The sequence below is a fragment of the Aquarana catesbeiana genome, linkage group LG02, assembly GCF_042186555.1.
Source record: "Aquarana catesbeiana isolate 2022-GZ linkage group LG02, ASM4218655v1, whole genome shotgun sequence".
NCBI classification, from domain to species: Eukaryota; Metazoa; Chordata; class Amphibia; order Anura; family Ranidae; genus Aquarana; species Aquarana catesbeiana.
Genome location: NC_133325.1, coordinates 363992661 through 364018157, shown reverse-complemented (window position 1 = coordinate 364018157; position 25497 = coordinate 363992661). Strand labels below are relative to the sequence as shown.

Here is a 25497-nt window from a genome sequence, read left to right as displayed (position 1 = left end):
TTGGTGTGGGTCTTTTAGATACGCTTGCCAACGAACTGCATGGCAGGTCAACATATGTCTGGTCAAGCATGTGGTGCCCAAGCGGGAGATGTTTTGGCCACGCGAGATACGCTTGAGACATATGTCGCAAATAGCAGTGGTGCGATCTGATGCACTCGTTTCAAAAAAGGCCCACACCAAAGAACTTTTGGAATAACACGCAGAGACAGCAGCGCCCTGCACATGCGGAGCTTTGTGGTGTGATGTAGTCAGTGTGCTGCCCTTAGGCTGGCCCCTGGAGGGCATCCTGCCTTGTTGGTGATGTGCCTCCTCCTCTCTCCTATCAGGCACCCACGTTGAGTCAGTGACCTCATCATCCCCTCCCTCCTCATCACTGGAGCAAACCTGGCAGTGTGCTGCAGCAGGGGGAGCATGACTGCCAGATTGCTGTCCTTCTTGTGCACCCCCTCTGTCCGTACTCACGTTACTGCCTTCATCTAGCCCAATATCATCATCAGAGCCTTCTAAATGCTGGGCATCCTCCTGGAACATGTACCCAACACTGTGGTCAAACAGTTCGAGGGACTCCTCAGGAGGACATGGTGGGGCTAGGGAAGGAGTCACTGATGCCATTGAGCCGAGGGAAGAGGCCGCGTTGGCAGCTGCTTTGCCAGACAAAGTACCCTGAGCATGGGTGAGGGAGAATGAGGAGGATGAGGACGGCTTGGTCATCCACTTGACCAAGTCTTCCGCATGTTGCGGCTCAACACGGCCAGCTGCCGAAAAAAGGCCAAGCGTGTCCCATGGCCACGTGCTTATGAGAATGCACCGCCGTCTCCACGACCAGCACTGTTGCCTCTAGACACAGAGCCTGCTTGCCCTCTTTTATTGGCTTATGACTGTCTGCCTCTCCTTTGTTGGCCTTCCAGACATACTAATGGCCTGCAGTGAGATGTAGCTGGGATATATATATATATATATATATATATATATATATATATATATATATATATATATATACTCTGATACTGCAGCTAGCAAAATCAACTGCCTGCCTGTAGTATGAGAACACCACCAATCTTCTACAGGTAGCTTTAGATGAACACTGTGCAGAGGTCTCACTAGACTAACTTGCAGCTTTAGCTGGACACTGTAAAGAGGATGCACTACACTAACGTTAAAATAATGTAGCTGCCTGCAGTAGTGATAGGATCAGGAAAACGCCACCAACCTTCTACAGATAGCTTTAGCTGAACACTGTGCAGAGGTCGCACTACACTAACTTGTAGCTTTAGCTGAACACTGTTCAGAGGACGCACTACACTAACTTGTAGCTTTAGCTGAGCACTGTGCAGAGGTCGCACTACATTAACTTGTAGCTTTAGCTGAACACTGTGAGGAGGACACACTACACTAACTTGTAGCTTTGGCTGAACACTGTGAGGAGGACACACTACACTAACTTGTAACTTTAGCTGAACACTGTGCAGAGGTCGCACTACACTAACTTGTAGCTTTAACTGAACACTGTTCAGAGGAAGCACTACACTAACTTGTAGCTTTAGCTGAACACTGTGCAGAGGTTGCACTACACTAACTTGTAGCTTTAGCTGAACACTGTGCACTACACTAACTTGTAGCTTTAGCTGAACACTGTGAGGAGGACACACTACACTAACTTGTAGCTTTAGCTGAACACTGTGCAGAGGTTGCACTATACTAACTTGTAGCTTTAGCTGAACACTGTGCAGAGGTCGCACTACACTAACTTGTAGCTTTAGCTGAAAACTGTGAGGAGGACTCACTACACTAACTTGTAGCTTTGGCTGAACACTGTGAGGAGGACACACTACACTAACTTGTAACTTTAGCTGAACACTGTGCAGAGGTCGCACTACACTAACTTGTAGCTTTAACTGAACACTGTTCAGAGGAAGCACTACACTAACTTGTAGCTTTAGCTGAACACTGTGCAGAGGTTGCACTACACTAACTTGTAGCTTTAGCTGAACACTGTGCACTACACTAACTTGTAGCTTTAGCTGAACACTGTGAGGAGGACACACTACACTAACTTGTAGCTTTAGCTGAACACTGTGCAGAGGTTGCACTATACTAACTTGTAGCTTTAGCTGAACACTGTGCAGAGGTCGCACTACACTAACTTGTAGCTTTAGCTGAAAACTGTGAGGAGGACTCACTACACTAACTTGTAGCTTTAGCTGAACACTGTGAGGTGGACGCACTACACTAACTTGTAGCTTTAGCTGAACACTGTGCAGAGGTCGCACTACACTAACTTGTAGCTTTAGCTGAACACTGTGAGGAGGACACACTACACTAACTTGTAGCTTTAGCTGAACACTGTGCACTACACTAACTTGTAGCTTTTTTTTTTTTTTTAAATAATCTTTATTCAAATCTTCAGAACATATAAAATAGATTCTCATTACAAAAATTCTTAAATACATCTTATACAAAACATTTTATATATATATATTAGCAAGGAAGAAAAATGTTACTATCTGATTTTCTCCCTTTAACCCTTCCCACCCACCCCTATATCCCATATTCTCCCTCCCCCCTATCTTAATCGCAATTTACAATATACCTTCATAAATGCACTCAATACCATACCTTCATTACCTTATCTATTTCCTACACACATCTTACGTAGGATAACCCAGTTCCTCTAACCAAGGCTTCCAGATTTTTTTAAATTCCTTTAAGTTTCCTCTCCTTGCATATACTACCCTTTCTTTCCATACTGTTTCCGTTACTGTTTTAAACCAGTCATCTTTTGAAGGGGGTTTCTCTGCCTGCCATCTCTGTGCTATTAATTTTCTCGCCTGGAAAAGGCACCTTAGCACCGTTTTAGTTTTAATATTCCCCAGACTCTCCCCTACTCCCAAGATACATAGTTTGGGGTCCATTCTGAGAGTCAGCTTAAAGATCTTATTTATGGTATCTAATATTTCCGTCCAATAACGGAATAATTTTGGACATTTCCAGATCATATGCATCAGGTCCCCCATATTCTGGCACCTAGGGCATTTGGGGTCCCCCCTCCGCCCCCATTCAAACAGTTTTTTAGGGGTATAGTAGGTTCTATGTAAGAGCATTAAATATGACATCTTCTGGGCCGGCGAAACTGTAGCTTGGTTCCCTCCTGCCAGTATCTTCTTCCATTGTCCATCCGAAATTCTACCCAGGTCCCTTTCCCACTTACTCCTACACTTGAGCTTCCCTGAACCCATAATGATGTTGCTACATATATATGAATAAAGTTCCGCTATGGATCCACTGGATCCATCAGAACTATTTATTCTTTCAAAAATGGGAGAGCTATTCCACCGCGGGCCTTGTTACCCAAACTGAGCTTTTAAAGCATGTCGAATTTGTAAATAATTATAATATGAGTAGTTAGGTATCTCAAACTCTTCTTTTAATGAAGCAAACGTTTTAAGGGAACTGCCATTATATAGTTGGTCCAAGCTAACTATGCCCTTTGTTTCCCATATCTTAATTTTCCCCATTGGCCTTAACTCTTGTAAGTTCTTATTGTCCCATAACGGGACACCTTTAACCATTCCCCCCATTCGCCTCAGATCCTTTATAGTTTTCCAAACTTTTATTATTAACTTAACTGTAGGGGGTCTGTAGACGAATGAGTTTGCCTCCAAAACCTTCACTAGTGTCTTATGTGGTGCCCCTATAGTCATCAGTCCCCCATTATTTTCTCCTTCAGGGTCAGTTACTGATATCAAATGTTGTAGTTGGGCTGCTAAGAAGTAACCCCGCGGGTGTGGTACTGCCAGGCCCCCCTCTAACTCGCACTACACTAACTTGTAGCTTTAGCTGAACACTGTGAGGAGGACGCACTACACTAACTTGTAGCTTTAGCTGAACACTGTGAGGAGGACGCACTACACTAACTTGTAGCTTTAGATGAACACTGTGCAGAGGTCGCACTACACTAACTTGTAGCTTTAGCTGAACACTGTTCAGAGGACGCACTACACTAACTTGTAGCTTTAGCTGAACACTGTGAGGAGGACGCACTACACTAACTTTTAGCTTTAGCTGAACACCGTGCACTACACTAACTTGTAGCTTTAGCTGAACACTGTTCAGAGGATGCACTACACTAACTTGTAGCTTTAGCTGAACACTGTGAGGAGGACGCACTACACTAACTTGTAGCTGTAGCTAAACACCGTGCACTACACTAACTTGTAGCTTTAGCTGAACACTGTTCAGAGGACGCACTACACTAACTTGTAGCTTTAGCTGACCACTGTGAGGAGAATGCACTACACCAACTTGTAGCTTTAGCTGAACACTGTGCACTACACTAACTTGTAGCTTTAGCTGAACACTGTTCAGATGACGCACTACACTAACTTGTAGCTTTAGCTGAACACTGTGTAGAGGTCGCACTATATTAACTTGTAGCTTTAGCTGAACACTGTGAGGAGGACGCACTACACTAACTTGTAGCTTTGGCTGAACACTGTGAGGAGGACACACTACACTAACTTGTAACTTTAGCTGAACACTATGCACTACACTAACTTGTAGCTTTAACTGAACACTGTTCAGAGGACGCACTACACTAAATTGTAGCTTTAGCTGAACACTGTGCAGAGGTTGCACTACACTAACTTGTAGCTTTAGCTGAACACTGTGAGGAGGACGCACTACACTAACTTGTAGCTTTAGCTGAACACTGTGCACTACACTAACTTGTAGCTTTAGCTGAACACTGTGAGGAGGACACACTACACTAACTTGTAGCTTTAGCTGAACACTGTGCAGAGGTTGCACTACACTAACTTGTAGCTTTAGCTGAACACTGTGCAGAGGTCGCACTACACTAACTTGTAGCTTTATCTGAACACTGTGAGGAGGACTCACTATACTAACTTGTAGCTTTAGCTGAACACTGTGAGGAGGACGCACTACACTAACTTGTAGCTTTAGCTGAACACTGTGCAGAGGTCGCACTACACTAACTTGTAGCTTTAGCTGAACACTGTGAGGAGGACACACTACACTAACTTGTAGCTTTAGCTGAACACTGTGCACTACACTAACTTGTAGCTTTAGCTGAACACTGTTCAGAGGACGCACTACACTAACTTGTAGCTTTAGCTGAACACTGTGAGGGGGACGCACTACACTAACTTGTAGCTTTAGATGAACACCGTGCACTACACTAACTTGTAGCTTTAGCTGAACACTGTGAGGAGAATGCACTACACCAACTTGTAGCTTTAGCTGAACACTGTGCACTACACTAACTTGTAGCTTTAGCTGAACACTGTTCAGATGACGCACTACACTAACTTGTAGCTTTAGCTGAACACTGTGCAGAGGTCGCACTACATTAACTTGTAGCTTTAGCTGAACACTGTGAGGAGGATGCACTACACTAACTTGTAGCTTTGGCTGAACACTGTGAGGAGGACACACTACACTAACTTGTAACTTTAGCTGAACACTGTGCACTACACTAACTTGTAGCTTTAACTGAACACTGTTCAGAGGACGCACTACACTAACTTGTAGCTTTAGCTGAACACTGTGCAGAGGTTGCACTACACTAACTTGTAGCTTTAGCTGAACACTGTGAGGAGGACGCACTACACTAACTTGTAACTTTAGCTGAACACTGTGCACTACACTAACTTGTAGCTTTAGCTGAACACTGTGAGGAGGACACACTACACTAACTTGTAGCTTTAGCTGAACACTGTGCAGAGGTTGCACTACACTAACTTGTAGCTTTAGCTGAACACTGTGCAGAGGTCGCACTACACTAACTTGTAGCTTTAGCTGAACACTGTGAGGAGGACGCACTACACTAACTTGTAGCTTTAGCTGAACACTGTGAGGAGGACGCACTACACTAACTTGTAGCTTTAGATGAACACTGTGCAGAGGTCGCACTACACTAACTTGTAGCTTTAGCTGAACACTTTGAGGAGGACGCACTACACTAACTTGTAGCTTTAGCTGAACACCATGCTCTACACTAACTTGTAGCTTTAGCTGAACACTGTTCAGAGGACGCACTACACTAACTTGTAGCTTTAGCTGAACACTGTGAGGAGGACGCACTACACTAACTTTTAGCTTTAGCTGAACACCGTGCACTACACTAACTTGTAGCTTTAGCTGAACACTGTTCAGAGGACGCACTACACTAACTTGTAGCTTTAGCTGAACACTGTAAGGAGAATGCACTACACTAACTTGTAGCTTTAGCTGAACACTGTGCACTACACTAACTTGTAGCTTTAGTTGAACACTGTTCAGAGGACGCACTACACTAACTTGTAGCTTTAGCTGAACACTGTGCAGAGGTCGCACTACACTAACTTGTAGCTTTAGCTGAACACTGTGCAGAGGTCACACTAAACTAACTTGTAGCTTTAACTGAATACTGTGAGGAGGACGCACTACACTAACTGTAAATAGTCTAGCTGCCTGACTGTGGTACTAATAGGATCAGGAGAACACCAGCAATTTTCTTCAGGTAGCTGTAAATACTGTAACAACACAAGCCTGCCTGTCAATAGGAAGATAATAACAGGAACGGATCTAGCTAAACTGAATACAGTATATATATATATATATATATATATATATATATATATATATATACACACACACACACACAACACCTGGGATGCATATATATACACAATACACTGTAAGTGCAGCTAACTGACTGACTGTCCTGCCTAATCTATCTAACTTAAATCAAATGACACTGTCTCTCTGTCTCTGTCTCTCAACGCCGGAACACACTACACAGCGGCCTTATATAGTGTGGGGCGTGTACTAAACCCCCTGAGCCATAATTGGCCAAAGCCACCCTGGCTTTGGCCAATTACAGCTCTCTCTACAGATGGCGCTGTGATTGACCAAGCATGCAGGTCATAGTGCATGCTTGGCCAATCATCAGCCAGCAATGCACTGCGATGCCGCAGTGAATTATGAGCCATGACGCGCCACACGAATTTGGCGCGAACGGCCCATATCGTTTGCAATTCGGCGAATGGGCGAACAGACGATGTTCGAGTCGAACATGGGTTCGACTCGAACACAAAGCTCATCCCTAGTTCTAACCCTCTAATAACTGACTTTAAATATGTCCAGATACATGAAAAACGTATGCTCTATGCAGACGACACTATGATGCTATTGGGAGAAACGTTGGGGTCCCTGGGAGAAGCCATGTCGGTTATTAAGCAATTTGGGTCATTCTCAGGACTTGTGATCAGTTGGACCAAATCCATGATCATGAAGTTGGACTCTGCTCCTACGCAGGGCCCCACACTTCATGACATACCGGCATCACCAAAATGTAAATACTTGGGAGTTTGGGTCACTCCACAGCCTTGTGAATACGTATCCCTTAATCTTTCCCCATTATTAGGCCGGATCAGAGATAAAACTAAAATATGGTCCAAACTAAAAATGTCATTGGTAGGCAGAGTAAACCTCACCAAGATGATGGTAGTCCCACTTAAAATATTCAGGGTTATTAACGCCCTATTTTGGGCCTTTCTCTGGCTTAATAAACCCCCGAGGATTAGATTGGAACAGCTCCAGAAACCAGAATGGCTATTAAAGGTAACGATCCTCACCTGTGATCTGTTTGCTTGTAATTAGTGTGTCTGAATAAAAGGTCAACGAGTTTCTGGACTCCTGACAGAGCCTTGCATCTTTCATCCAGTGCTGCACTGATGTTTCTTGATTCTGAGTCATGGGGAAAGCAAAAGAATTGTCAAAGGATCTGCGGGAAAATGTAGATGAACTGTATAAAATAGGAAAGGGATATAAAAAGATATCCAAGGAATTGAGAATGCCAAGCAGCAGTGTTCAAACTCTAATCAAGAAGTGGAAAATGAGGGGTTCTGTTGAAACCAAACCACAGTCAGGTAGACCAACTAAAATTTCAGCCACAACTGCCAGGAAAATTGTTCGGGATGCAAAGAAAAACCCACATATAACTTTAGGTGAAATACAGGATTCTCTTAAAACATGTGGTGTAGCTGTTTCAAGATGCACAATAAGGAGGCACTTGAAGAAAGGTGGGCTGCATGGTCGAGTCACCAGAAGAAAGCTATTACTACGCAAATGCCACATAGTATCCCGCTTACAATACACCAAACAGCACAAAAAACAAGCCTCAAACCTTCTGGCACAAAGTCATTTGGAGTGATGAGACCAAAATTTAGCTTTTTGCCCACAACCATAAATGCTACATTTGGAGAGGAGTCAAAAAGGCCTATGATGAAAGGTACGGAAGTGGATCGCTGATGTTTTGAGGATGTCTGTGCTATAAAGGCACAGGAAATATGGTCAAAATTGAGGCAAGATGAATGCAGTATGTTATCAAAAAAATACTGGAGGAACATTTGCATTTATCAGCCAGGAAGCTGCACATGGGACGTACTTGGACATTCCAACATGACAATGATCCAAAACACAAGGCCAAGTTGACCTGTTATTAGCTACAGCAGAATAAAGTGAAGGTTCTGGAGTGGCCATCTCAGTCTCCTGACCTCAATATCATTGAGCCACTCTGGGGGGATTTCAAACGTGCAGTTCATGCAAGACAGCCCAAGAATTTACAGGAACTGTAGGCTTTTTGCAAAGAAGAATGGGCAGCTTTACCATCTGAGAAGATGAAGAGCCTCATCCACAATTATCACAAAAGACTTCAAGCTATCATTGATGGTAAAGGGGGCAATACACTGTATTAAGAACTGGGGTATGTAAGCTTTTGTTTTGGGTCATTTGGGTAGTTTCTGTTGTCATTATGATTTAAAAAGAGTAAACACAGTTGATTGACAATAAATGGCTTCGGCCAAACACTAACCATTAGTGAAAGAAAAGTTTTTGTGTTATCATTCATATTCTCTGAAAAATGGCCAAGAAATCATAAATTCTGCCAGAGTATGTAATCTTAGGTGCACGAGTGTATATAACAATCAAGGAAACACTATTTTTGTATCCAGCACACCCCAATACAAAGTTCCAAAAACACACTGAACGTTACACCTTAAACAGATTCCACCAAGTTAAAAAAAAACAAAAGCTTGAATCTAAAGCCTCATACACACGATCGGATTGTTGGCCAACAAAACCGTGAACTTTTGTCTGAACAATCATGAACATAGTGACATACTATGTGGTTTTTCAGCTCTTTAGCGCCACCATTTGGGCTCCTTCTGCTAATTTCGTGTTAGTAGAAGTTTGGTGAGTGTTGATTTGCGCTTTTTATTTTGCGCTTTTTATTTAGCGCTTTTCATTTTGCACTTTTCATTTTGTGCTTTTCGGTTCATTTCTGAACGGCTGTTCGTCCACCAGACTTGTTGCGGAATCGGAGGAGATAACGTGTTATTTATTATTGGCCTTGGAGTTATTGCTTTGACCCAAGTCCAGTCCAGGAACAGGAGGAGGAGGATATCTTGGACCAAAGATTGGTTGCTTTATTAATCGAGACCAATTATGTCATATGCCATTGCTGCGGGAGCTCCAGGAGAATAAGTCGGATTATCTCCGGATGATGGACCCCTGCTTTCACCAACTCTTGGCATTGTTGACCCCCTATATTAAGAAGCAGGACACATGCATGAAGCTTTTATTTTATGTTTTGGTTGAATAATGATTTGATTTGTTGTATTTCTATATTTTTGGCTGCATAGAATGCACTTTTTGGTTAAGTTCTATTGGCAGATAGCATATCTAATTTTATTTGTTTTCTTTTAATGCACAATAAAAAATTTGTGGAGAATAATACTTGACTATGTGTTTTACTTCAAATGACAGTTTGAGAGTAGGCAGGTACATTTAAAAAATACAATGTAAAATTAACAAGGGACACCAACATAGTTGTATCTTTGAAATAAAAAAACTATGGGATAATGGTGTTGTGGTAAAAAATGGTGTTGTGGTAAAATAAAAAAATTATAATATTATTCTTGATATTAGGCTTGTGCAATTTGTTTCGTAACGAATCGAAATTCAGCCGAATTTTGTATCTATAAAAAAAATAATGAATTTCAACTAATATGAAAGAAATTATAGTGGATATAAAGAATGAATTTGACATGATTCAGTAATTCGTTAAAGATCTAATGAAACAAAAGGTCAACTCAAAGTAAATCTTACAGTCCAATCAGCTGATTAATTTTGTGCTGGAGGTTGGATTACTGGCAAACTGACTGCATTCCTGAGAACTGAGTGAGAAGGGTGTTGTATTGTATTTGAGCAGAGGAGAAGAGATATTGTCATTGTATGTGTTAATAGATTCAATAAACAAACAACATTCCAAGCTATGAATCATTATCACAAATCAATATACATACATAAATATCGAATTTCAACTAATACAAAAGAAATTATAGCGCATATGAATGAATTTGACGTGATTCAGTAATTCGTTAAAGATCTAATGAAACAATAGGTGTCATGGTTATGCAAAAATCTTTCTCTGTCAGTTGAGGTTTCATCTGGAGTTTCCCTTTAAGCCTGGGCCCAGGTGGGGGAGGGGGAAGCCTCATAAGGGGGGGGTACTGTCATGGTTATGCAGTAAACTTTCTCTGTCAGCTTACCTTCTCCTCATATGTTCAGACTAAGAGGCCAGCCACTCACACCTGTTTTTTAACCTCTCCTCTAAGCATGGCCCCACCCCAGGCCCTATCAGGGAAGCCTATATTAAGCTGTGCACTGTAAGCCAGCAGGGCTGATCAACCATTGTGTGTTAGCTTTTGTGTGTACTTGCTGTGTTTCCTACGTCTGATTCCAGTTACCGACTTTGGCCTGTTCTCAACTTTCCCTGTCTGCTTGTGACCCTGACCTTTGGCGTGTCCCCGACTATTCCTGTTTGCCTGTGACCCTGAACCTTGGCATGAACTCTGTTGTCCTTGTCTGCTTGTGGCCCCGACCTTGGCTTATTCCCTTACTATCCCTATCCTCCTGTTGCCTACTGTGGGTGTGAGCTGGGAGACCCTTGGGGTCGTGACCTGGAGGCAGTTACAGCCCAGTCCATCCTCACCACTAGAGGCTCTGGTGAACACCTGCTGGCTCTTAGACTCCGCGCCCCAGGGAATCTTACGCTCTAACCCCAGTGGGATCCGTGTTGGCGTTCCAGCGGCCCTACTTTCCTTACCACCCTGACTCCCATCCGCAGCAGTCAGCCGTAGGGTCCACTACCCAGCGGTGCACTCCTGATCCCAACGGTGTGCATCTGTCACCTAGTCTCAAGGTGACCTGACAAAAGGTCAGCTCAAAGTAAATCTTACAGTCCAATCAGCTGATTAATTTTGTGCTGGAGGTTGAATTATTGGCAAAGTGCATTCCTGAGAACTAAGTGAGAAGGGTGTTGTATTGCATTTGAGCAGAGGAGAAGAGATATTGTCATTGTGTGTGTTAAAAGATTCAATAAACAAACGACTTTACAAACTACGGATCATTATCACGAATATATCTACACATACATAAATATTGAATTTCAATGTATACGTACAAAATTATAGTGCATATAACTAATGAACTTGACATGATTTGAGATTCAGTATAAAGAATATCGACACTCTACAGAATTAACGAATTATCCGAAAACGTATTAACGTAACATAACGAATATAACAGAACAAAATTATGTATTTTCCGAATGACAACGAACTGAAACTTAACAAAATTTTCCATTGTGCAAAAGTCTACTTGATATCACTAGAAAAAAAAAGCCTTTTTAAATACGTTTGGCAGAACTCCATCAGTATTACCAGCAAAGCAGCTTCATTATTATCCCTTTAAAGAAGAAAAGAATATGCGCTGCATTTCGACATTTCATAATTTGCCACGTCACAAATCCATTATGAACGCTAGTTTACAAGACCGACCACTTCTGGCTCATCCTTGCTTCCGAGCATGCGTGTTTGTACTTTGGACTTTTGTGTACACACGCTCGGAAAATCTGACAACAGACATTTGTCTACGGAAAATTTTAAAGCCTGCTATCCAACATTTGTCTGCGGAAAATCCGACAACAATCGTCCGATGGAGCATACACATGGTCGGATTTTCCGCCAATAGCCTGTCATCACACATTTCCCATCGGAAAATCCGATCATGTGTAGGAGGCTAAACTTGGTAATTTAGAAGCAGTTTTCCGTTCATAAATCTCATTGCATTAACCAGAAAGGAATGTAAAAATCGTGTTACCTTTGCTGTACTGGTGATGGTTTGTTTGGCTTTATGGCTCAAGATTGTTCCACTGTATGAAATTTTGCTGGTAGTAGAAGGTTCAATAACTAAAATACCAAATATATTTTGATCCAGCACTGAAAAAAACATATTTAGGTTAGTGAAAGTGTAGATACATAGGCAGCTTCAGACACTTACCAAAGGGATACTATTGAAATAAAGAGACACCCTCATTAGAGAAATTAAACAGATGCAGTTTATGCTCTGTGAGATGAAGGCTGGCCACACATGTTCAGTTCTCCTATACAATTTTTCCTTAGATTTACCTTAAACTATGTAGTGCAAGTACCTGCCTAATTTGATGCAATTGAAAGACTGCCTGCATGCATCAAAAGAATGGCAAAGCTTGCATGTAAACTGTATGAATAAAATTCCTTTAATTGGTGTGGGGGCATTTGGGGTAAGTGTACTTACATTGTTATGCATACCTTAGACCTGAAAGTGTGCAGCACAGACATGGGTAAATTGTGGCCCCAGGGACACATTCAGTTCTTTGGTTGTCCCTATCCAGCCCTCAATGCCTCCACAGTGAGCATGCATCTCTATGCCTGTTACCTTCCTCACTGAGGAAGCTGACGGGCTTATAATGTCACACTGACAGATGTTCATGTAGAGAGCTGCGAGAATTAAAAGGAGAGAGACTGAGGAGCTGATCAGTACAGCGGGAGGCTCTGTTCTGGCGGGACAGCATTGGCTAGGAGACATCCCAATGCTCTCCCACCACTCTACTACCTGGCCAAGTTCTTCCTGAGCCTAAATGCGGAAAATCAAGGGGCTGTGCACCTGTTCCTCACTCAAGGTCCGGATCTGCAGTAATACCACTGTACTAGTCGCAGGCTCTATCCTTTCAGTCACAGTGCTTTTCAGAGGGCATTGGAAAGCAATTAGGAGGTGTTATATTGCCTCCTCACACTAGCACTTAGAAATTTGTTATTGAAGTATTTTTGATAAATGTATTTGTCATTTAAGGAGAGCTTGTAAAGAGATGGAAATTATTGCCCTAACCTGCACTGACCAAGTGAGCATACAGAGCCCTTTAAATTATAACACAGAGATACCCTAGCTGCAGATTCACTTCTACAAATTACACACCCCTGTTTGTTATATATAGTTGATTGGTGCAAAACATGGAAAACATGGCTTCTGTGGGGTAAGGCTTGCAGAGCAATGAGACAGTTTAACCATTGTTATATTATGGTGAAGTAGACCGATAGGCTGTGTGCTTCCTTCTGGCTCTGCCCTCCGTACTATGCACTGGAGTAAACCCATTTGTGTTCTTTTCGCCCCACCTATCCATAACCTCACTAGGTCATTCTGAAAAAACAGCAATGATCCTGAGCATACAAATGGGACTTTGAATCTTTGCCATTTGAATAAAAGCATATATCTAGCCCTTAGAAAAACTTTATTTTGGCTCTGTATTGACTGTTCTTCAATTTTGGCTTTTTCAAAACAAAATTGACATCCTTTTTTTCCCACAAATAGAGCTTTCGTTTGGTGGTATTTGATCACCTCTGCGGTTTTTATTTTTTGCGCTATAAACAAAGAGCGACAATTTTGAAAAAATGTTTTAAAATTTTAACTTTTTGCTACAATACATATCCAAGAAACAAACTAATTTATTCATCAGTTTAGGCTGATATATATTCTTCTACATATTTTTGGTTAAAAAAATCGCAATAGGCGTATATTAATTGGTTTGCGAAAAAGTTATCGCGTTTACAAACTATGGGATAGATTTAGGGACTTTTATTTTTTTTTTATTGTTTTTACTAGTAATGGCGGTGATCTGTGATTTTTAGCAGGACTGTGACATTGCAGCGGACAAATCTAACCCCAAATGATACTTTTTGGGGACCAGTGACATTATTACATTGATATGCTATAAAAATGCATTGATCAATGTAAAAATGACACTGGCAGGGAAGGGGTTAACACTAGGGGGCGATCAAGGAGTAAACTGTGTTCCCTAGGTGTGTTCTAACTGTAGGAGGGGGGGGGCTTGCTGGGACATGACAGAGATCACTGTTCCCGATCACTGGGAACAGTAGATCTCTGACATGTCCCCTGTCAGAACAAGGATCTGCATTGTTTACACTGGCAGATCCCCATTCTGCCTCTCTACTACGCGAACACAGGTCGCCAGTAAACATTGAGTCCGCCCAACCCGCAGGCACACTCCCGCAGCATGCAGTGGGAGTGAGAGAGCGCCACCTGCAACTATGTCTGTGCGAGCCGCCGTACAGGTACGGCGATTCGCGCATGAGAGCAGACCTGCTGCAGTATATCTGCATGAGCTGGTCAGCTAGTGGTTAAAGATTGGCAAGGGATGGGGTATGCTTTCATATGTTATGATTATTGGATTTTAAAATGAAATAAAAGGAGCCATCATGTACAGTATATATATATATATATATATATATATATATATATATATATATACAAATTATTGTTCCAGTGCCATACTAACACAGTCAGCCTTTATTTGTATGGCAACCACATCATGAGCTGCATAGAAGTAGCAAAGGATAACTGAAATAGTCAAGGTCTCAAATCAATTTTTTGTATCCAAGTGTTCTTTTATTGGTTGCGACAGAAAGTATATCTGCATATTTCTTTTTAGCTTCTGAAGCAGTATGTGATTGGGATAAATCAGTAACTTATTTATTTATTAGTTACTAATATACCACCGTCAATTTATACAACAATTTACATATACAGTATATACTGTACAGTTTTCATATCCATAGAAAATATGGATATGATTTGAGAACATTTATGGGGGGGGGCGGAATCCCTGAAACTGATCCCTCTGTGGCTACCCCTGCAGCGCAGCTGGCTTCTCTCTTATCCACCTGCTTTCAGCTACTGCAGTAAGAGCCACAGGGTGATCATTTCCAGGTAAATGCCCCCCACATATTGATTAACCTCCCTGTCCAAGATCCAACTCCCCAGCCCCACTCTCCTTTCCTACAGCTGCCAGCTTCTCCTCCTATCCCTTCCATGTGAATGAGGGATTTGGGCTCGAGTCACCTGTTACTCTATAGAAAAGCAGAGGCTGTATAAACATAGCAGCAGGTCCACATTTGACAGGTGTGCAGGCTTGGATGAGTGAACCCTAAATTCCCACTGTCTGTGTCTGGGGACATACACCTGCATCCATTTGCCTGTCAAATTAGGACCTGCAGCTATAATTGCTCAGTCAATGTGTTCCAATAGCATAGCCTGCCTGCACACAGCTCCAGGTGGCTCTACCACAAAACCAAACCATTTATTTACACTGTACAGGCCACAGCACCCATGTGAATGAGCTCCAAGACCTCATTCACACACAGAGCTTTATTTGTTAACTCAATACAGTTTATCTTGTAGATTTAGCAGGAATTTTGTAAGTTATGTTGTGTTTGTGTTGACAAATAATGATGTTACTGTATTTTTAGCAAAATATCACCTTGATATTTTCTGGGGGGTGGGGGGCCTGACAGGTAGTCTGTACGGGGCCCAGACAGGTAGTCTGTTTGGATCCCCGTGATTTATATCAGCAGCCCTGACTTAGCCACTGTGTAACTTTGCTGTGTATGTAGTACACAGTAGTTTTGGGGTACTATTGTCACTTATTGTTACTTACCTGCCATACTTTCAATACTCAGGCAACAGTTCTGAAGGTCTAGGTCTCTGGAATGTTGTTTGACCCACTGACAGACAGCATCAGGAAAGTATTCTGGATGTGCTGCACGAATAATCAATAAGCACTGAAAGTCATCCAAATGGGATGCTGTATCTACACATAGAGGAAGCCTGAAAACACCTCTGCACACATTATCTTCATTTGTTGGAGCATCTGCATATTTTAAACACAAAAAAACATGACATTGTAGTTAAAGCATACTGCACTGTATATTAAATGTTTATGTTTTATAATGTGAAAATGCTTACACCTCTTAACTTTCAGTGAGTTTGCAGCTTGCTATGTAATTCAGAGATTGGAAATCATGAAAATTATGACAGTCAGCTATGTCATGGACTCGTAGCATTCCAACTTGCTTGACGTGTAGCATTCCAGAGTGGTCAAATAAGTCATATTTTATGCTAAATTGAACACCATCAAAGTTTAAAACAAAAACTAAAAGAAAAACCCTAGCCCAAAGCAGCAAGGCTTTCGGCAAGTCAATATCTGCCAAATGGTTAGGCAGTCCCCTGTCCCCAACTAAGATGCCTTGGGCCTGGTGACATGGTGCTTAAGGCAGTGTGTACAGTATTGTAGGAAAAAGGAGGGAGAGTGTTCACACGATCACCATAACCAGACAAAATGCTTTCTTTTCTGTGGGTTCAAGCTTTGAATCATTGCTGTAGGCTTTAGAGGTAAGTTATAGCAGTAGGAGGTGTCTGCTATATGCTGGGGGTGGCATTTTAGTGAGGATGTTACTTTATAGAATAACATTCTGCATACAATGTCTGTCCATCCCTAGTTGGAAACCCATGCCATCTCTATACAATGAAGTCCCATCAAACACAGTGCATCAATATCAAAACACACCCTAAGCAAGACCCAGCTTCCTCTGATATGCCTCCAAATGCTATCCACCACCACTAAACATTGGATAGCCTTAAACCCTGGGTATAATATCAAGCAGTGCTTTAATATCCTGAGCGAAGTCTCTAACACTATGTTATATAGGGCTCCTAGTTGTAGGTGGTTTCTTTTTCTGTCCCTGCTTAAAAGATGCGCTACTTTTTTCATGTTAAGTGGTCTTTTTTTGTAATATAATTTACCAATAAGAAGTTATATTATATAAACTTTAACTCAGATAAAACAAATGGGTTTAAGACCAGGTTTTTCTTGGTTCTCTACATTACTCTGGCATTATTGCCCAGACTTGTCACCTGACTCCCATGCTTATACTGAGGGAGAAAACAGTGGATGGAGTATGTGGAGACAATGTGGAAAACTGAAAACAAGCTATACCTCTCATATTGTACCAAACAAAGAGCTGATCTTGATTTGTTAACAAAGAATAAATATGTTAGCAAGGAAGACTTCCAACTTTCTTCTTCTTTTGCCTATTCTGCAGGAATAACTGGCACAGTACTGGTATTTCAAGTTTTTAAAACAAGAAGTCTTTGTAGAAGTGCTATTGGGCTACCTTTCTATGAGTCCCTCTCTGGCTTTTCAGCTTCTCATCCTTCTCCATCTGTGGACCTAATAAAACCTATGGGATATGCAAATAATTTCAATATTCCTCGGTTTACCAAATTTGGTCCATATGGTTGGATAACTCCTACTGTGTTACTGACTCTTGACATTATACATTATCCAAAGTAATCATCCATTGGCTGGATACCCATATCTATCCCTATTACATTTCTGGTGGATCGTAACCCCTGTTCCCCTCCCCTTTCTCCTGTCTCCCTCTCTCCTCTGCTCCCCATTCTTTATCTTCCTCCTTCTTATTCAACAGTAGAAGACACTAAGGATAATTACAAGTTCACAACCTTATGGAGTGTACTGTCTACTGTAGGCCTTTTTTTTCACTTTTTATTGGCTTATGTGATATTGTTGCATATTGATTCATTTGTATGATGTACCTTCCTGTACATCGCTCTTCTGTTGTTTAATTTCATATGAAAAAACCCTAATAAAGAAACAGTTGGAAAAAAAGACCTATGGGATATTGGTGACAAAGAATATGTCTCTCAATTTATTTTATTGTTATTCAAAATCTCTTCTTCTGAGAAATTTTCCACTTTTCGTCTTTTGTAACCTCAATTTTACATCCCCCCCCCCCCCCCATATCCTTTGTTTCTTTGTACCTTCCCTTGTGTACCTAAAATATCCCCTAAATACATACCTTAACTCTAGCTGTCTTATACTGGTTCACATGACTGGTTCACAAGTTAGGGTGCCTCTTACTCCTCTACATTGTCAGTGGTAGGTGGTCTACTCTGTTGCATAGACTAGTGCTCATGTTTTAATGCTAGCACCACTCTATACAGCCATCCATTGTGAATAACCCAGGTGGTGTGTTCACAATGTTACCAGAGGTGGATTGAATTATGCTGAGCAACATTCAGTCCCAGCAATGAAAGATACAGAGGTCAGCTGTGCAGTGTATAGATCGTGAGTAGGGTTACAAAACATTTTTTTTTTTAACAATGTATACAGCAAAACAATTTAAAAGAAAGAAAAAGCAAATTAATATTCCTCTGCTTCTATGGCCTGTCGAAGAAGACCTTAAAGAAAATTATATACCTTATTTGTTCTTAATGGCTGAATGATCTTTACTAGAAATATCTAAAAACTCATTGTAAGGATTCACGTAAATTACAACTCATACATCTATGACAAATGTCATAGTCAGGGCTCCCACCAGCCAGCTGGATAATTACAGAAGCAGGTCACCCTTGTGGATGATACAGGCTCACTGTCTAAGCACTAACCCATGTTTACCAGTGCTCCTGATGGTGGAAATGGGTTTTGCTATGAGTTAGTACTAAGTGGCTGTCCTAAGGGCTGCCCCACCAGGAGATGAGAAAGCAAGAGTCCAGTCACAGATAAAGCAGGTAGAGGTCAAGGCAAGAATGTTCAAGGAATTGTCCAGGCTGCTGTCTAGCATCCCAGGTGGTTCAGTGAGAAGAGACATTGCCAGACATAGCAGTGGCTGCAACTTCAGATCTAGGTCCTGACAACAACATCTTTCTTGTTTACAACACTAATCTCTGATAGGCTGACCTGATGACATGCTCCTTAAAGTCTTAGTACCACTACCGATTTCCTTTTGGTCAATAAACCGACTTCTTTCTCTAAGGTTTAAGAGAAATTAGACTTCCGCAAGTAAGTAGTATTAGACATTATGCCCATATCCTTTTAAGCATCTAACCTTTAAGAAACTAACACCATTTGAATGAATTTGTAAAAAAGAACCATTTAGGAATCGGCTATTCTCTGGCATTTAAAAGATATTATGAAACTCACTAATTGCTGACCAATTGAATAGAGAAATTGTGTGGATATAATGTGCCAGTAGGCACTCACAAATCTGTCAGAAAAGGAGATTCAAGGAATATTTAGGGAGAAAATACATGCTGCGCCTGCAGGAGACTCCTTCATTTTTATGACCTTAAGAATGAACTTCACTGGCTGGAAAACCTTAGGTCATAGATTTCTCCCCATATCTTCTTGAGTATGTCAGAGTTATCTGACTTGTGAAGAAGGGGTGGTATGCTTTGCTGCAATGTCCGTTTTGGCTCCTCTCACTCTCTCACTGAATTTTTTACACAGCTTACTTTGTGAGAACTAACATCAATGAATGGCACTCCTGTGAAGCCTGCAGCTAGAGAAAAAGGGTATTTTCAACTGTTAGTGAAAGAAGAAAACAAAGATATGGTTGCGGGTTTGCATGCATGCACATTTTTCCAAATATGTAGCAGAGAAAATAAAAAAAGAAAGTTTAGTTCTGCTTTAATAATACTGTATATACTCGATTATAAGTCGACCCAAATATAAGCCGAGGCACCTAATTTTACCACAAAAAACTGGGAAAACATATTGACTCGAGTATAAGCCGAGGGTGGGAAAATGCAGCAGCTACCGGTAAACAATGCCCATATGCAGCCTCACTGTGCCCATTTGCAGTCTCACTGTGCCCAGTTGCAGTCACACTGTGCCCAGTTGCAGCCATACCTTTTATTACTAAAACAGCGCGTGTCTCCCGCTGTATAATGCATTCTGTTCAGCCGTCCATTGAAACAAAGCCCGCCCCGCCTCCTCCTCGTCTGTGATAAGCGGAACACCGATACAGTTTCCCAGCATCGTATCAGTGTTCCTCTATCATGGACGGACGAGGAGGAGGCGGGGCGGGCTTTGTTTCAATGGATGGCTGAACAGAATGCATTACACAGCGGAAGACACACGCTGTTTTAGTAATGAAAGGTGTCTCCCGCTGTGTAATGCATTCTGTTCAGCCATCCATTGAAACAAGGCCTGCCCTGCCTCCTCCTCATCTGTCCATGATAGAGGAACACTGATACGATGCTGGGAAACTGTATCAGTGTTCCGCTTATCACAGACGAGGAGGAGGCGGGCGGGCTTTGTTTCAATAGACGGCTCACTCGAGTATAAGCCGAGGGGGAATTTTCAGCCTAAAAAATGCGCTGAAAAACTTGGCTTATACTCAAGTATATACGGTATAATAGAAGGACAAAATAAAGTCTGGAAACACAGAAATGTATTTCTCACTAGCCTCTAAAACATTTCCCTCTTCTAAGCCCATATCCCCAATTTCACCTTTCTTTCACTGTTTCTTTTTCTTTTTTTTTGTAGAGATGTAATATTTTTGATAAATTCCTTCTTGCATTTTGTGATTTCTATAACAAGCAGTGGATTGTAGTCAGGGTATCTGTACCTTATCAGGAGCAATGTCTAAGTATAGAGTGTATATTCTCTAACATATGCTGTTTGAGCTTGCTCCAGAAGGGTGTACTAATGAAGTATCATTCTGTATTATGGTTGTTTGGCAGCCTAGCTGTTCAGCAGGCTTGGTGGGCCTGGTAATCATACCTGGGAACTTGCTAGATCTCTCAAGGCTATAACAGCTTTTCACTTTACCTTGGCTCAGTTCTCCAGCTTAAGAGCTGTTTACTCATGAAAATAAACAAACTGGAGGGAGATAGTTCTCTAAATAAAAACACAATGTGACCTACCTTATCTGCACTTGTGGTAATACAGATTGGGGAAATAGATGTACTGTCTCCAAGTCAGAAAGATCATACTATATGCTGCAAATTGCTAATGTTGTAGCCAAATTACATAATGTGGCCAGCAATATAAAGCTGTTAGCTCAGAAATGTAGACAAACTGGTAGTAGAAAGGATGTATATATAGTTTTTCTACATTTCTGAGCTAACAATTACATCCTGTCACTTGGCTACAACATTGGCAACTCGCAGCATAAAGCACAATGTTTCTCACTTGGGTACAGTACACTTTTTTTTCTGCCTATATTCCCACTAGCTCAAGTAATTTAACTTCCAGTGTGCTTTAATTCGGAGAATGATCTCCCTCTGATGCTGTTTGTTTACATTCCCACCACTCTGTCACTGTTACCATCAATGGCTTCAGAGATAGTAACTGGCGGCATATTAGAAAGATCATTCTCTAGAATATTTTTTATGTAGCTTTAGGGTTAGCTGAACATCCATTTTTACTAATATTTATTAAAAGTGATTAGGAAAAGTTTTACACTTTAGAAACCTAAATTCTGTCCTTTTTTTCCTATTCCATATTCTTCATGCACAGCCACTTATTAAAATCAATGAAGCATTATTATATATGTAGACAATCTGCTATCACCACTAGCACAGTAACACATCTTTATCCAACAAGCACATCAAAGTCATCTCTAAATATATGATTGAAGTCAAGACACTGCCAGCAATATTTACTACTGTTTAAACCAATACAATACGAGGTGGTATGAAAACATTTCAAGACTAGTTTTGTAACACAACAACAGATGGCACCACAAGGCTGCATGCACAGTAACAGGGAGCACTGACCTTCATAAGTCACTATGCCAAAAAGGTTATAAGGTTAAAAATGTGATTCATAGATAGGATATATGCATTATGACATTTTTTCCGCCCTCAACTCCATGTGAGGTGGGGGGAGGGAGTCCTCTTAGCCCCATTGCGGGAGTAACACCCTGCACACGAGGGGTCGTTGGCGTGAAGGTAACATGGGAGATGCCACAGTCCCGAGGCCGGGAAACGGCAGGGGGGGGTCGTGGGGGGAGGTGGAGGTGAGGGGGGGAGTTGGGGGAGGGTGGATACCCGCAGACCCAGGGCTTAGTTTAAGAGATTTAATTTATGTGTTCTTTTTCACCTGTAATACCAAAAAAAATACTGCGCTATCCCTTAAGTGAAAATATTTACACATGTGTTCATGCTTCCTTGCTTCCCCAGACATGGGATACAGCTTAGGGGTTCTCACTTTCCCTTTCCGTTCGGTTTACCTATGTTTTTTCGATCTTAATCTTCATATTTCCTTGTGCAAAGGTGGAGGGCCTACTCAGAGTAAAGTAAAGGGTATCCTACGGGACATGAGGGCAGAAATAACGTTGAGTGGTAATGGAAATTAGATGTCTATCATATAATGTGAAAGGCCTTAATTCACCGGGGAAAAGGTGGAAAATGGATCATGAATTACAGAGATTGGATATAGATATAGCTTTCCTGCAGGAAACACATCTAGTGCATGAGGAGGGTATTAAGTTATCATCAAAAGGTCTCCCGGTATGGATATATGGTGATTCCCCATCCAAAAGGGCAAAGGGAGTGGCCATCGGATTCTCAAGACGGATAAAATTTACTCTGTTAGATAAGAGAGTGGATCCAGAAGGGCGATTTCTGTTTGTGAAAATAAAAATGAATGAAAAAATGTATACACTGGTAAATATATATTGTCCAAACAGAGACCCGATGGGGTACTTTGCCCGAGCCCTGATTGGATTGGAGGAATTCAAAGAAGGGGAAGTGATCCTAGCAGGTGACCTAAACTTTTGCCTAGATCCAGCCTTGGATAGGTCAGCTGACTCCCAATGGGAAGACAAAAGGGCATGTGCCAGAATCGGGAAGAAACTACAAGTCCAGCAGCTGATTGATGTGTAGAGAGTGTTGCATCCCAAGGAGAGGGACTATACATTCTACTCACAGGTGCATGCGACCTATTCAAGGCTGGATTATTTTTTAGTGGATCATAGTCTATTAGACTCTGTGACAGGAACAAAGATTGAGATCCAGACTCTGTCAGATCACGCACCAGTAGTTTTGACACTGTTGCTCAAGGGTCTCCAAAGGATCCCATACACCTGGCGGCTGAATGAATTCCTCTTAAATAAAAAGCATGTTGCCGAAAAGGTACAAAGAGAGATTGAGGGGTTTTTCCTCACTAATGAATCCGAGGAGGTCCCGGCGACAATTGTTTGGGAAACCTTTAAGGCCTACATAGAGGGGTATTAATCTCAATTGGTACAGGGGAGAAGAGGGAAAGAGTGAGAAAGCAAGAGGGATTGACAGAACAAATATATAAACTTGAACATACTCATAAAACCAGCAAGGAAGCGAGTAAAGAGGTACTAAGGGAACTAACAATAAAAAGGGATGAGCTGAGAGACTTGTTAGAAACAGAAGCCCTCAAAAGAAAATATAAAAACAGTAGGGATTTCCATATAAGGGGGAATAAAATAGGGAAACATCTAGCTGCAACTATTAGGAAGAAAAGATTGGAGAGCTACATAGAGAGGGTAAAGAGCAAAAAGGGGGAAATGAGATACTCAACAAGAGAAATAGCGGAGGAATTTCGAAGCTATTTTTCCTCCCTTTATGCAGTGGAACAAAAAGAAAAACAGGAGGGGAAAAAGGAACAAATGGTAAGTGAATTTCTAAAAGAAGCTGCCCTTCCCACCTTGTCACAAACAGAATCATTGGAGTTGGAAAGGCCAATTTCGGAAGAGGAGGTCTTTAGAGCCCCGAAGCAATCCCCAGGGGGCAAGAGCCCCGGGCCGGACGGCTTCACGACAAATTTCTATAAAAAATTTAAGGTACTCCTGGTTCCAAGGCTATGCCAGATGTGGAACGGCCTGGGAGACCAGGAAATGTGTGGGGAAGCCCTGTTGGCAGCAGTGACACTGATTCCCAAGGAAGGAAGAGACCGCACCCTATGTTCAAGCTACCGACCGATCGCGTTACTAAATGAAGATACCAAATTATATGCGAAAGTATTGGCTCTCCGACTGAGGGAGAAAATGGCCGACCTGGTTCACCCGGACCAGGTGGGATTTGTTCCCGGGAGAGAGGGAAGGGATAATGGGGTGCGGTCTCTCCTTGTACTGGAGGCACTCAAGGCAGGCAGATCCCCAGGGCTACTCCTGTCGATCGACGCTGAGAAGGCATTCGACAGGGTAGACTGGGGATTTATGTTTAGCACACTGGAGGAATTGGGAATCGGGCCAGCAATGTTAAGAAGGATACAAATCTTATACAACCACCCTGCGGCCTTTGTAAGAGTGAATAACATGCCCTCTACTAGTTTTATTATGCAGAACGGCACCAGGCAGGGCTGTCCGTTGTCCCCACTCCTCTTTGTCTTGGCCCTGGAGCCACTCCTTAACGTAATTAGAAAACACCCTGACATTAGTGGATGTGAAGTAGGGTAGGAGGAACGCAAGTTGGCGGCATTTGCCGACGATATTTTATTTTATATTTCAAAGCCCAGAATATCAATCCCTAATGTTAGATATAATGAGGAGGTATAATGTAATATCAAACTTCAAAATTAATATAGATAAATCTGAAGCTTTAAAGATTAACATAAGCAAGCTGGAAGCCAATAGGTTAGCCGAGGTTTTCCATTTTCCATGGAGGGATAATATTAAGTACTTAGGAGTGAGGCTGACGGGTTCCAGGGGTGACCTGTATAAGATAAACTATATGCCTCTCCTAAATGAAATAAGAACTGAAACAAAAAGAATAACTTATGGCCCTGCCTCCTGGATGGGGCATATAAACATCGTAAAAATGGTGCTCGCACCTAAAGTACTGTATAAAATGCAGATGCTTCCTATCCCAGTTCCCCGAGAATTCTTTAGGGTCCTGTCAGAGATAATAAATAGGTATGTCTGGGGTAATAAGAAACCGAGAATTGCGCACGGGGTGTTAAGCAGAGAGAAAACGTGTGGGGGGCTAGCCCTCCCCGATTTTAGAAATTATTATAGAGCAATTGTGATAGCACAGGCACTGGAGTGGGGTAAAAGTAGCAATAATAAAAGATGGGTGAACTTAGAAATAGGGTTAAGTAAGGTATGCTTGAATCAGATGATCTGGAACCCACCACAGTATAGGAACCTAGGTAAAGAAACACATTATATTACACATCACACACTTAAAGTTTGGGATCAGATTCACCAATTAAAAAAGTGGGTCTATAATTCACAGTTAATTTATTTAAAAAATAACCCATTTTTCCCCCCAGGAATGGGAGCAATAGGAGGTAATTGGATTCTTGAGAAGGGAACACAAATAAGGGATATAATAAGTAGAGGGAAATTAAAATCACTGGAAGAATTAAAAGCATTAAGGGAGAGATTATTAATAAATGGGTGGAGGCACAGTCAATTAAAACACTTTATTAATAGCCTCCCAGGCCCCTTAAGGGAGGAGGCGAACTACAGGGGA

The 25497-nt window shown here is 41.7% G+C and overlaps 1 protein-coding gene across 1 annotated transcript in view; it reads right to left on the bottom strand.

Annotated features, from left to right (window-relative positions):
• Positions 1-25497, bottom strand: part of LOC141128042 (uncharacterized) — a 728240-nt gene that overhangs the window by 158426 nt on the left and 544317 nt on the right. The window contains 2 exon segments of the mRNA XM_073615085.1: positions 12226-12344; positions 15896-16108. Coding sequence (XP_073471186.1) covers positions 12226-12344; positions 15896-16108 — 332 coding nt within the window.